This window comes from Rhinopithecus bieti, unplaced genomic scaffold (assembly GCF_001698545.2).
Source record: "Rhinopithecus bieti isolate Rb0 unplaced genomic scaffold, ASM169854v2 scaffold_42745, whole genome shotgun sequence".
Lineage (NCBI taxonomy): Eukaryota > Metazoa > Chordata > Mammalia > Primates > Cercopithecidae > Rhinopithecus > Rhinopithecus bieti.
In genome coordinates, this window is record NW_016819184.1 from 4,036,758 (window position 1) to 4,051,407 (window position 14,650).

At 40.7% G+C, this 14,650-nt stretch overlaps 2 protein-coding genes across 2 annotated transcripts in view; one reads left to right on the forward strand and one right to left on the reverse strand.

Annotated features, from left to right (window-relative positions):
* The window catches only part of MMP21 (matrix metallopeptidase 21), a 10,206-nt gene extending 8,151 nt beyond the window's left edge, over nt 1–2,055 (forward strand). The window contains exons 7-8 of the mRNA XM_017858638.1: nt 1,023–1,195; nt 1,756–2,055. Coding sequence (XP_017714127.1) covers nt 1,023–1,195; nt 1,756–2,055 — 473 coding nt within the window. The remainder of the gene's footprint in view (nt 1–1,022; nt 1,196–1,755) is intronic.
* A 2,512-nt stretch (nt 2,056–4,567) lies between these two features.
* EDRF1 (erythroid differentiation regulatory factor 1) overlaps nt 4,568–14,650 on the reverse strand; it is a 45,961-nt gene continuing 35,878 nt past the window's right edge. Inside the window, 1 exon segment of the mRNA XM_017858637.1 lies at nt 4,568–5,404. Within this exon segment, the coding sequence (XP_017714126.1) occupies nt 5,233–5,404 (172 nt within the window). The 3' untranslated portion in view covers nt 4,568–5,232.

The window sequence follows — 14,650 nt, forward strand, 5'->3', positions numbered from 1 at the left end:
AAAAAAAAAAAAAAAAAAAAAAAAAAAAAAAAAAAAAAATCTGAATTTGTTATGAATATTTTGGATTAAAAGAAATTCCTGTTAGAGTGAACTGCATCTCTAACTGGACATACGTCACATTCTTCTTAATAGTGAACTTTTCCAAGTATATTAAATATTTGGTTGCTAAGGAACGTACCGCTTGGGGTGTTCTGTGAGCTGTGAACACCAAATTATCTGAGTGGATTTAGTCTATTCCGTTGGCAAGATACCAAATATTCAGGATTAGGAACTAACAAGAAGAGGCTAAAATAAACTCCTACTGATTTAGAGCATGAAATGAGTGTTTGAACTCTGAAACAAAATGGGGCAAAGTTCCATTTCATAGGACAGTGGGCAGCCTCTGCGGAGTGGCATCTGAGAGTCCTGGCTTGCATTCCTGGCTCAGCCTAGGCGGTCTGAATGTGGACAAGTCACTTCAGCTCTCCAGTGTCCTTATTTGTAAGGTGGGCGTGGTGGTGGGACTAGAGGTCTCTCAGACACTCAAGGTATAATCCAATCATAAGGATCATGATTTCTTCAGTAACAAGAGGGCTTATATTGATTAGGATAGGAAAGTGATTCCAAGCCTTGGGCCACTAACATTAAAAGGAACATCTTTAGACTGTAAGGGAAGAAGAAAAAAACATTAAGATACTAAGGTAAAAAAGACAGGATTTTGCTGTTTTGTTTTGCTTTTGATGAGGGCCGGGAGGATGACGTTCATGGGGCGGGGTTTCCTTTTGCTGTGAAAGGCAACCAACATTCCAACTGCAGCAGTGACGGTCAAGAAAAATGCACTTCCTGGGCTAAATGTAGGAGTAATTCAAGACCTGGGAAATCGCGGAGTGGAGGCTTCACTCAGACGCCGAAAGCCCTGCTTTCTCCTAGAATCACGGCAACACATTGTAGAGGATTGGCTGAGACCTAGATTGAAAACTGTCCTCTTTGTCACGTGATTTAATAGTAATAAACCATATGCACGTATTTTGTTTGGCTCTCAGGAAATCAATACTGGAGATATGACAGTGACAAGGATCAGGCCCTTACAGAAGATGAACAAGGAAAAAGCTATCCCAAATTGATTTCAGAAGGATTTCCTGGCATCCCAAGTCCCCTAGACACAGCCTTTTATGACCGAAGACAGAAGTTAATTTACTTCTTCAAGGAGTCCCTTGTAAGTAGAAGGCTCTTCAGCCTAGCAATGCTTCTGTCATCCCTAATAGAGATTGGTCAGATGATCAAGTTCATATTTAAAAGCCGTACTTGGCCTGCCACAGTGGCACATGCCTGTAATCCCAGCACTTTGGGAGGCCAGGGTGGGCAGATCGCTCAAGTCCAGGAGTTTGAGACCAGTCTGGACAACATGGTGAAACCCATGTTTCGGTCTCAACAAAAAATACAGAAATTATCCAGGTGTGGTGGCACGTGCCTGTGCTCCCAGCTGCCTAGGAGGCTGAGACGAGAGGATCACTTGAGCCTGGGAGGTCGAGGCTGCAGTGAGCTGTGATTGCACCACTGCACTCCAGTCCATCTGAGCAAGAGTGAGACCGGGCCCAGAAAAAACCCAAAAAACTTGTACTCACTTCAGATCTAAATAGCGATGGCAGAGCACGATGGAAAATTAAGAGGTTCAAGTCTAAAGAATTTGGTACAAAGTCTTGTCTCGTTGTTATAAATTAACCTAAAAATATTAATGATTTTCAGAAGAGCCAGTCTATCTTATTTGCTTTGCAGGTATTTGCATTTGATGTCAACAGAAATCGAGTACTTAATTCTTATCCAAAGAAGATTACTGAAGTTTTTCCAGCAATAATACCACAAAACCATCCTTTCAGAAATATAGATTCCGCTTATTACTCCTATGCATACAACTCCATTTTCTTTTTCAAAGGCAATGCATACTGGAAGGTAGTTAATGACAAGGACAAACAACAGAATTCCTGGCTTCCTGCTAATGGCTTATTTCCTAAGAAGTTTATTTCAGAGAAGTGGTTTGATGTTTGTGATGTCCATATCTCCACACTGAACATGTAGTAAGAAAAAGGGGGAAATGGAGAGTCATAGGATTTCGCTAAGAGAAAAATTCTGATATTGTTTACAAAGAAAACCAGAGTTTCAGTAGCTAAAGCAAATATGGCACTGTAAGTTAAAACCCAATGGGAAAAGCCTTAGTTGAACTTTTAAAATACTTGATTTAAAAATCAATTGCTCAGGGAAAACATAATTCATAACCTAGAAAGGTTAAAAAAAAAAACACCCAAAAACTAAGCATCCAATGATCTTTGCCTGCTTTCTACTCTGTGGCGCTCCGCCCATCCCAACTGCTTGCCCACCTGATTAACGGGAGTTGGAAGGGCGGCCAGAGCCCTGGGTCAAGCTATCAAGGAAGGAGATGGCACGGAGATGATTTTACTGAGGGATGTAACGGGAAAGTCATGGGGTTCAAATGGATTGCCCTCCACAGTCCCTGTCAGAATGACATTTCTCTACAGACAGTGTACAAAAGGTTTTCATGTTGATTTCTCTCTTGATCTTCACAGCTCTGTCAGTGTGGCAGGATGGATGCTACTATACACATTTCCAGTCACATTAGCCAAAGTTCATCTGTCGTATCTGCCAAAAGTCAAACCCAGTAGTAGCTCTGAGCCTGCATCTCCAAATCCCAGCCCAGGGCCCTCTGCACTTCCTCTGTGTCACTGTGGTGGTCTCAGGCCCTGAAATGAGTTGCACCCTCTTGTTTGAAAACACAGGCCTGCAACCCAAATGGTCCAGAACAGAACAGCTTTGCTGGTTCACTATAATTCATTTAGTGTTCTCTCCTACCACTTTATATGACAGTTTACTTAGGTTCTAAAGACCAGACTACCAAAAGGAGACTCTTGAAGCTAGCTGGATAATTTTATTTTTCCAATATCAGTTATATCTAGGATAGGCAGTACATCCCTTCAACTTTTACATAATATGGCTATTAACTCTTAACCCAAACGAAAACCCAATGTCATTTGTAATGATGTGAACAAAATCTGAAATTACCTGAAATGGATTCAGTAGCCTCCATGATCACGCCACAGATACGAATAGCAGAAACACAGGTACTTCAGAAAATTTTAAGTTAAAAACAGCAAATTACAAATATATTTTGTAAGGATCTTTATTCCCCCCGTAGGAACTTTCATGTTATTGCTCTGACAAAGGAAGATAACTAGAGTTTATTCTTGCTTAAGAACAAATTCTCCTGTTGACTGAAAGCTTGTTTCAGCCAAAGAGGGGGCAGGAGGAAAGATCAGCACCTCTCAGGCCCCTGACCCCAGCTCAGTCCTGCCTGAGCAGGAACATGCTTTTGAATTCACTAACCCAAAAGATGGTATATCATCTTTGATCATAATCAACAGAAGTGTCTAGGTTTATCTAGCAGGGTGAAGATAGTTTTATTATGTGTGTACACTTGCTACAAGGGGAAACAGAATGACACTGGTCCTGAAATGAAACATTGCTGAATGTGTACAACTGCTGTACAATTTAGAATTCAGTCAAAACTTTAAATGTTTCAGGGATTAATTTTTGCAAACTGATACAAATCTGTTCCAAGAAAAATGCAAACTAAGTAAACAACAACTAAGTGGACAAATGGCAAGAGAGAATTCTGCTAAGCTATGATGGATGTTAACTCACTGTCAATGGGCTGGGTGTGATGGCTCACACCTGTAACCCCAGCACTTTTGGAGGCCGAGGCAGGTGGATCCCTTGAGCTCAGGAGTTCGAGACCAGCTTGGGCAACATAGCAAAATGCTGTCTCTACTAAAAATACAAAAAATGAGCCAGGCGTGGTGGCGCACACCTGTAGTCACAGCTACTTGGGAGGCTGAGGTGGGAGGATCCCTTCAGCCTGGGAAGCAGAGGTTGCAGTGAGCCGAGATTGTGCCACTGCACTCCAGCCTGGGTGACAGTAAGACCCTGTCTCAAAACAAACAAAAAAATCTCAGCCAATGAAAACACCTGGAAATCTCTGTAAAAGAGAAAAAAGTCTCTTTTACATCATAGCTTTGTAAAAATTTGGCTTAAAACCAGTTATTCCAAACAATTTTCTAGTATAGTTGGAATTCCTTCAGAGGTCTGGCTGGTGTGGGAGGGGCTTCTGGCCACCGTGGAGGGCCTGCAGGCAGCTAGCGCAATCTCCAGCGCACCTGCCCCCAGGCCTAGGCAGCAGACCTACCCACAATGGTGTCATGCACAGGAGTCCAGACATTCACCTCACCTCAAAAGGGCCTGTTTTATCTGTTACACTGCCTTGAAATTGAAAGTATGAATTATGAACAAAAACAGCCTTGTGCACTGTAGCCATTACAAATAACAGGGGATGTTTGTGTGTGTGTAACTGGACAAGTGCCATGTAGCAGCAGCAATAAGTAAAATATTCTAGGGAGAATTTAGTGGACAGCAGAATTTTACTTTTAATGTTTTGAGCTTTGCTTTGTAAAGTTTATTAATTTTAGACTGAGTTCAACTCAAAACTCAATGTGAAGAATGAAAACTGGAAAAATACAAAGACATTTTAAATAAATAGTTTATTTATTCAAAATAGTTTTCTTACCTTATTCACAGTTTCAAGTTTAAAATGAAAACAAGGGGTAGTACCTGCTCTTGATCGACTGTCATTTAAAGTCAAAAGTGAACCCTTTCAGAACATGCATTAAATACAGCAATTGCACAACAGCTAGTCTTTGAAAAATCCTGCACTGAAGCTTACGAAGAACACAACTTTTTCCTGGGCAATTTAAAAGGAAACACTGTAGATGCACAAGTCTCCTTAACCCACTTGAACCTGTAATGTCATTTGGATAAAAGTTCTCTTGACCAAAGTAACATTTTATCCAAAATAATCATATCTTAGACCATGTAGCTTGACATACTTCAAAAATAGGAAAGTGTAACTGCATCCCAGCAAGTCTGTGAATATTGAGGTACTATGTACTTCTTAAAAGAAACAAAGAGTGGAAGCTTTAACTTTGATTCTGATGTTAGCACTTCAAGTGAAGAAGCCACAGAACTCAACCGTAATTTGTCTGTCACTTAAAATAACTCTGTGTTTCCACTGATATACCTGTTTTAAATGGATATTTCCCTATTATTTAATGAAACAAAGCACCGAATGAACAAACCGGCTCCGTGTTGAAGGCACTGACAGCGTGTCTGGGACACGGCTCTGTGCAGTCACTGAACGGCGCTGCTGCTCGCTGCACTGCCGGCCGCAAGCTGGCCCAGCAGGTGGACGATAACGTTGATTCTTTCCAGAAGAGTCGCAGTTTTATTTGCAGTTGCTCTCAAAAGCTGGGAGTAAATGTGCTTGTTGGTTTTGAGAACTGCATCATCTTCGATGTTATTGCTAGCGTTAAAAAAGACAGAGAGACAGGTAAGGGACCAGCAATGCTTACCGACAGTTCAGAGGTCCAGAATACCAGACAGTGACAGCCCAACAGTCACTCTTCACAGAGCAGCAGGTGTTCCTCTCCTGCCGGGTTCAGACCTGCCTTCTTCTACCTACTGCTCACGGGCCTGTTTCTACACATTTATTTCAATACATCAATGAAATCCAGTACTCGTTCCTTTTATAAACATTTGAATGCCTATTACGTAGTAGGAATTGCTCTTGACAGAGAACAAAACAGGCAAAAGGAAGCCCCTGACTTATGGAACTTGCATTCTATTGAGGTAGGAGTTTGGGGGAGGGGAGCGGAGGCACTGGGGGAAACCACAGTAAACAAGAGAGTGACAGACGGGACAGCCATGAAGAAAACGCAGTGGAGCTGGGCGAGGGCACAGAAGGAGCTATGTGGTATTTCCTCTGTTCCTCAAGCTCGGCCTAAAGCGCCTTCCTGTGTCCCAAACACACATCTAAAGCCAGTGTTGGACTGCCATCTCTAGAGCTAGAACTACCTGGGGTTTAAACATGGATTCCTGAACTACAAGAACTGCTGCATCTCAGTTTACTCTAAAGATGCCAGTGCAGTTCTGTGTGAAGACTGCCCCTCAGCTGAGGAGCACCACACAGCACTCCACCTTAAAACTATTTCGGTTTACAGTTTGTCCTGAAAGCATTTACCCCTTATGATGGATCGGTGAATTCTATTTTTGTTACTACTGGAAAAGACTAGTAATTACGTGGCAGTTCATATCTAGCATTTTTTTTTTTTTTTTTAATGAGTCCAGGTGCAGACCCCTGGCTCACATAACCAGGTAACAGATAACAATTCCACAACTCTTTTTTTTTTGTTTTTTTTTTTTTTTTTTTTTTTTTTTTTGAGACCCGGAGGTCTTGCTATGTCCGCCCAGGCTGGAGGTGCATGGCCCGGATCCAGCTCACTGCAAGGCTCCGCTCACCGGGTTCACGCCATTCTCCTGCCTCCAGCCCCTCCCGCAGTGAGCTGGGACTACAGGACGCCCACAGGTCGCCCGGCTAAGGTTTTTTGTATTTTTAGTAGCAGGACGGGGTTCCACCCTGGTAGCCAGGATGGTCTTGATCTCCTGACCATCGTGAATCCGCAGACCGTCTGGCTCACAGAAGTGCTGGGATTACAGGGCTTAGCCACCGCGCCGGCCAATTCCACAACTCTTGTACAGTGCATGACCGCACACTCTGAGCCCTTACAGATAACGTCCATCCCCTCGCATTTTTAATTTACAGATGTAAAACCTAAGGCCCAGAAGGGTTAATAGTTTGGATTAAAGTCAAAATGTCATGTTTTCCAATTTCAAATGCTATGCTCTTTCACCTCTTCGGGGTACAAATTTTCTCCCTTCACCCAAGGGCTTGCCTCAGGCCTGCCAGACAGCAGCCAGCAGTGCAGAGCTCCCTTCCCCAGGAATTCCCCTTTCTTTTATTCCTGGCTCCATTCCTCCTCTACAGGATCCCCATTGCTGCCTTTAGACATTTCTCCCCTCCAATTCCCACTTATTTTATCAGACAGATCTCTTCCTGCCTTCCCCCAACAACCACAGTACAGCAGAAGTGACTGTTGTAAATGTATCCGTCTGTAATCTGGGCCTAAGGTTGGCTGTATTTTAGTTATGCGGGGAGTTAACAGTCATGAAACCTTTGATAACCTTATAGAAAATTTAAATGACTCTGACAGTAATCAAGGCATTAGCACTTAACAATTAGAAATGGCATTTGAAAGATGAATTATTCTTTGTGGACAATGACATCACACTGTCATTTTATTAATAGTTGGGTGCCTAAAGATAACTGATGGCTGCAGAGATCATAACCTTAAAATCTTTGGATTTGTCCTAACCATAACTCTGAATCTTAAGTCTTCATCTTCCAATTTCTACAAATCATGCCTTCCTTAATGCATTCTTATCAGCAGTTTCACTGACCTATGACCCCTATTCAGAGGGCTCCATCATCTCACAGGTTTTTTCTAAAGGGAACTAACTTACATTCTTTCATCTCCCTTTTTACTAACCTTAACCAAATATTAAATGTACACATCTAATGGGAACAACCCACGAATCTAAAGGATCTGTTCTTAGCACTGCAGCAGAGAGCTCCCTGAATCTTCAGAGATTACTTCTACTTTTTATGGTATTTCACTATATTAAACCCCAAAGCCACCAAAATGTCAAGAGGCCTGGATCTGTGAAAGCAATGAATATTAAAATACAGTAGAAGAGTAAATTCTAAATTCAAAAAGAAAACACAAAAAACCTTTGGCTTAACAAACTGCTACTGCTAGAATTTCTAGCAGATCAATGCCAATGCAGTTGTCATATGATGATGAAACGCCTGCATAACCTGAAAATGAAAACAAAAATTTTTTAAACAGGTAAAATGCATCTTTCACTCTAATTCTATAGGAATCTAATAAGCTTAAGATTTTAGTTATTAAGCCTTGTTTATTTTTTTGCCAGAGGGCATGAAGTGGAAAAAGCAGTAGTCAAAAAATAAAACAAAAATTTATTTAACATGGCCTCTCATTATCTGTGGAGGATTGGTTCCAGGATCCTCCAGGAAACTAAAATCTGAGGAGGCTGGAGTACCTGATATAAGATGGTGTAGTATTTGCATTTTGGCTGTGTACATCTTCCTATATACTTTAAATCATCTCTAGATTAGTTATAATACCTAATACAATGTAAATGCCATATAAATAGTTGTTATATTGCTTTTAAATTTGTATTACTTTTTATTTATTTAATATTTTCAATCTGTGGTTGGCTGAATCTGTGGATGCAGGATCCTTGGATACAGAGGGCTGACTGCATTTTCTCTTTTAGGTCTCATTCTGATTTCCCTCTATATTGCAAAAGAGAATGTTCATGTATTCACTGTGAAACAACTAAGCCTGTGGCAGAGGCTATTTTCCTCTTAGCAATAAAATTATAGATGTTTTCATTTGCATATCAGTGAAAAATGAAATAAGTCAATGACTTAGTAATTAATATTTTGTTTTGAAACTTGTCAAAATGCTTATTTTATTAACACAGTATCACATTTAACAGTTTAATAAACCTTAAAATCAATATAAATTAGCTAAATAAGACTGAATGCATCATGCATGAAAACTTTACACTAAAATAGTTTTCAGCAGAATATTAATAACCTAAATAAACAGAAGCTTAGAAAACCTTCCATTAAAATAAAAATTACTTAGGTCACACATATGACTGTTACAGTTACAAAAGATAAAACTGAAACTATTACCTGTTAAATTACTCAAATGTTTGACTTTTGAAAAATCAATGAATCACTTCTTCTCATGTATCATATATTTATATTGCCACCTTGTGGAAACCAATACAAATTTTAAAAATTTACACACTGCTGTTAGAAAAAGGCAGGAATTCTTTTCAAGCCTTGTTACTATATGCACTATCAGCTCTGCCTTATGGCTCTTCAGAAAGATGGATGTCTCTGCTAAATTACAGTGAGTGTATCAACACCCGCTGCTGTGTACCACAACCAGGATATGGTACAGACACTGAGGATTAACAACCAAGTAAAAGCTCTCCTTAGACTATAGAGAATTATTCAAAAGCTTTTTTTTTTTTTTTTTTTTTAAAGAGATGGCTTTTGCTCTGTCTCCCAGGCTGGAGTGCAGTGGTGCTGTCATAACTTGCTGTGGCCTTGAACTCCTGGGTTCATGTAATTCTCCTGCCTCAGTCTCCCAAATAGCTGGGATCACAGGTGTGAGCCATGGCACTTAGTCCAAAGGCAATTACTGAAAGAAGTTTCTATTCATGGTGCAGAGCTGGAAAAAGTCTCTGGCTCAAGCAGGGCAAACTACAAGGTGGTCATGGCTCTTCTTAAATCCATGAGAGAGGTGGGACAGCCAACCAGCCTGCAATCTAAGGAGAGACAGGCTGATGCAGGGAGAGAAAGGACAGTCCTTCCTTACCCGGGGCAGATGTAGCCAGATGCCAGTAAGCATTTAGCTAAAAGAGTGAATGAGTTGGGCCCAGTGGGGCTGGTGAGAAAGTGTAGGTCTCTGTGGAGTCAGGGGTTCACACCTTCTTACTGGCTTTTCTCCAAGGACCTCCCCAAGTTCTCACATGAAAGACCAGTGAGAATCCCGAGAGAGTGACCCTCCTGGTGTAGACCGACGGCAGGGTAACAGCAGCTGCTGTAGGAGGGACCGGCAACCCCACCTGGACCCTTCTCCTCTATGAAACAAAAGCCTCAGTGTGGGTGGGGGAAGACAATGACCACTGTCAACCTTAGGGCATGGGTTAAAGTCAATGAACAGAGGGGAAGGGAACAGAAAAAACACTCTGGGGCATTAGGCGGGGGTGCAGGAGCAGTGGGAAGGCCACACTCCTGAGACTCAGGGACACGAACGTCTGCCTAGGCTGAGGCTTAAACAACTATGGAGTCCCTGCTAACTCCCTGCTCCCTCCTAAACAGGCGAAAAGGCACCAAAGGACCAGTGACAGTGGAATGTGGCTGGAAGAGCTGTGACAGTGTAAAGACGGATCCTCTCTAAGGTGCAAAACAAAAGAAAGACCTAGAGCTGAAGGTAGAGAAGACATTAAGAGTCACCTTCTGCAGACCTGCTCCACCCTACACACGAGGACTGCTAGGAAAACTTGAAGCCCATGGCACATGGAAGGTAACCATCACAATAAAAAAATCTCAACCACAGCTCAACTCCAGGCTAGAAAAATGAATTCCACTGCCCACACTAAAGCCCCAGCAGGGGTAAGTACAAAAAATTCCAGGCAAAAAAAATTATTTCCCTTGGTCTCTACTATCATACATAAGGTATCCAGTTTTCAACAAACAAGAGATACATGGAAGGCAAGGAAAACACAACACACTTCCAAGAGACAAAGAATCAACAGAACCAGCTAATTATGACACAGATGTGCAACCTATCTCATAGGTAATTTAAAAGGACTATAATTAGTATGTTCAAGACACTAATGGACAAGGTGGATGCCATGCAAGGTCAGATTGGTGATTTGAGCTGAGAGCTGGAACTGTAAGAATGAACCCCAGGGAACTGCTAGAAATGAGGAACACTGTAACAGAGACAAAGAACGCCTTCAAAAAGTTCAACTGTAGATGACACAAAACCAAGTAAGCAATCAGTGAACTTGAAGACAGTTCAACAGAAATTAGCCAAACAAAATCACAAAAAGGAAAAAAGGGTGTCAAAAAAACCAGAACAGAATATCCAAGAGCTGTGGAACAACATCAGACAGTCTAACACAGGTATAACGGGCTACCGAGGAGGCGAAAGAATGGAACGGAAGAAAGAAAAATGCTGAAGCCAGGGGTAAAAACCATCATGACACACCCAAGCCTATCATAGTCAAACTGCTGGGGGATGGGACGCCTACAGGCAAGGAAGATGCGTTTCTAACAGATGAACGAAAGTAGGAAACACAGCCGGCTTCCGGTCAGAAAACAGGCAGGCCAGAGACAATGGAGTGACATCTTTAAAGTACTGAATGAAAAGGACTGTTAACCCAGAATTCTATACTCTGCTCAAAGATCTTCCAAGACTGAAAAAGGAATAAAAATTCTCCCAATTGAAAAGATAGAATTCATTGCTAGCAGAACTAGCGATGCTAAATGCTAAAAGAAGTTTTTCAGGCAGAAGAAATATGATGCTAGACAGAAACCTATACAAAAAGGTTAAGAGTACTGAAATGGAATAAATGAAGGTAAATAAAATCTCCTGTTCTCTTTAATTGCTCTTAAAGATAACTGTATAAGGTAAAAACTAGTAACAGTGTATTATGTGTTTTATAACATACGTAAAAGTGAAATGTATAATAACAGTACAAAAGACGGGAGGAAGGAATTGGGAGTCTACTGTTATACGGTCTTTACAGTACATGTAGACCAGTATCATATTACTTGAAGGTGGCCTCTCATGAAAGATTAGCGACGTATACTGCGAAATCCTAGGTCAACGGCCAAAATAATGAAAAAGTGGCAGATCATAAATCAACAGTGAAATAAAATGGAATCACAGAAACTATTCAATTAACAGAAGGCAGAGAAAGAATCATATTAAATGTGAATGGTCTAGAGACCCAATTGTAAGACTGGACTTAAAAAGCAAGACCCTTGGGCCAAGTGCAGTGGCTCATGCTTGTAATCTCAGCACTTTGGGAGTCTGAGGAAGGTGGACTGCTTGACCCAGGAGTTTGAGACCAGCCTGGGCAACATGGCAAGACCCCATCTCTACAAAAAAATGAAAAAATTAGCTAGGTGTGATGGTGCACACCTGTGGTCCCACCTTCTCTGAGAGGCTGAGGTGGGGGATTGCTTGAGCCCAGGAAGTTGTGGCTGCAGTGAGCTATGATCATGCCACTGTACTCCAGCCCGAGTGACAGAGTGAGGCATTGTCTCAAAAAAACTAAACATAAAAATAAGTAAATAAAAAATAAAAAGCAAGACCCAACTATTGCCACCTACAGGAAACCCAATTTTAATATAAAAGACATACATGGAAAAAGACATTAACCAAAAGATAGCTGAGTGGCTATACTATCAAGGAGGGACATCTGTAGTAATAAGGAGGTCAGTTCTCCCAGATACCACAATCCTACGTGTGTGTACCTAATACAGCTTCAAAAACACTTGAAACAAAACTGACAGTGCTGAGAGGAGAAACAGATAAATCCACAAGTGTAGTTGGAGACTTCAACACTCCTCGCTTGGTAGATTGATCGCAGAAGACAGAAAGTCAGTGAGAATATAGAAGACCTGAACGATACTATGAACACGCTTAGCCTAACTGACATTTACACAACGCTCTCTACCCCAAACAGCAGGACACGCAGATTTTTCAAGTACACATGGAACATGTGCCAAGACAAATCATATTCTAGGCCATAAAACAAATCTACGCAAATGTGAAAGAAGAGAACATACACAGTTATGTCTCAGCACATAAGAGAATTCAACTAGCAAGCAATATCGAAAGATAGCTCACAAGCCCCCATATTCACAAACCAAACAGCACACTTCAAATAACACATGGGTCAAAGGAGAAGTCTCAGGATATCAAATATTATTTTGAAACAAACGAAAGAGAAAATATACAAAAATATATGAGATGTAGCAAAAGCAGTGGTTTAGAAGAAAATTTTGGGCAGCAAATCTTATATTAAAAAGGACAAATGTCTCAAATTAGTAATCTAGGCTTCCACCTTAAGAAACTAGAAAAAGAGCAAATTAAGTCCAAAACAAGTAGAAGGGCAGAAATTGATGACATTTAAGAGAGAGAAACAATGAGGGGAAGAAACAGTCAATCAAGCCAAAAGTTGGTTCTTTGAAAAGATTGAAGAAAAAAAAATTGATAAACTTCTAGCTAGAATGACCAAGAAAAACAGAAACAAGAAGGATTACCAATATCAGGATTAAAAGGGCTCTCATCACAAACCCCCTTAGACATTAAAAGGATAATAAGGGAAACTGTGAACCTATACATTTGACAATTTAGATGACGGACCCTCGTTTATTCAAGAAAAAGACAGCCTGAGTAATACTGTATCCAAGAAAAGAAATTGAACTCACTGTTTAAAAACTTCCAACAAAGTAAACTCCAGGTTAAGATGGTTTTACTGGTAAATTCTACTACATGTTTAATGAAGACATAGTACTAATTCTGTACAATCTCTTTCAGAAAATAGAAGAGGGAACATGACCCACAGACTTTATGAGGCCAGCACTGTTCTAATACTCAAACCAGACAAACCCATTCTAAGAAAAGTGAGCTGTAGACCACTATCCCCTATGCACAAACACAAAAATTATCAACAAAATGTCAGCAAACTGAATCCAGTAATACATAAAAAGAATACTACATCACAACAAACTGGGATTTATCCCAGGAATGCAAAGTTGGTTTAACATTTGAAGAATCAATGTAATCCATTATATTAACAGGCTAAACAAGGGAAACCATGTGGTCATCTCAACAGATGCAGTAAAAGCACTGGACACAAATTCAATATCCATTCATGATAAAAACACTCTTAGCAAATTCAGAATAGAAGAAAACATCTTCAACTTGATAAAGGCCTCTACAAAGCCCCACAGCTGATACGAGGCTTAATGGTAAAAGACTGAAAACTTTCTCCCTGAGATCCTGAGGAATTGGGGGCAGGGGCAGGGTTGACTGCACAGGACAGCAGGAGGGAATTCTTGGAGTGATGGAACTGTTTTCTGTCATAACTGTGGTGACAGGCACACATCCATATGCATTTGTCAAGATTTTAAGAAGTATACACCACAAAGAGTCCATTTTACTGTATATAACAACACCAAAAACAAAAAACAGACAAAAATCACCTGAACCCTAAGATTATAAATTGGTAAAATATACATAAGATAACTGGTAACAATGGATGTATTAGGATACATGGTTTTCATTTCCTTTTCTCTATTTTCCAAATTTTGTTGTATGGCCAGATTGCACTTATATTTAAAAACAAGGAAGGCATATCATTTATATTACTTTCCTGAACTAGTACTTACTACTGAAATTTCAAATTAAATCAATAATGCCAAAATAACAACTTTGGCAAAAAAATGTAAGCGTAACAAGATGACCCGAGGCCACAAGAACATTTCTGCAGAGGTGTGTGCTCCTGCTTCCGTGTTCTGTCCTCTACTCTGCACTTGGCCCTGAGCATCAAAAACTCCAGTCCAGGCTCTCCATTCATCACAACATTCAGAAGTGTCACTAGAAACACAGATCTTCATTCCAGGGCTATTCATCTCCCTCAGGGAAAACACTAACAACAGAGTATTTGTCCTTAGGCAGCAAGATTTCTTTCTTTTTGTAATTTCAATACATAGAAGGCTTCATGGAGAGGGTTCTTACCTAGTTTAACACGTCAAGAAGGAATACCACATAGAAGACAGAATACTATCTGTTCTTTCTTTCTTTCTTTTTTTTTTTTTTGAGACAGAGTCTCACTCTGTTGCCTAGGCTGGAGTGCAGTGGTGTGATTTCAGCTCACTGCAACCTCCGCCTCCTGGGTTCAAGCGATTCTCGTGCCTCAGCCTCCCCAGTGGCTACGATTAACAGGCGCATGCCACCACACCAGTTAGTTTTTGTATTTTTGGTACAGATGGGAGTTTCACCATGTTGGCCAGGCTGGTCTC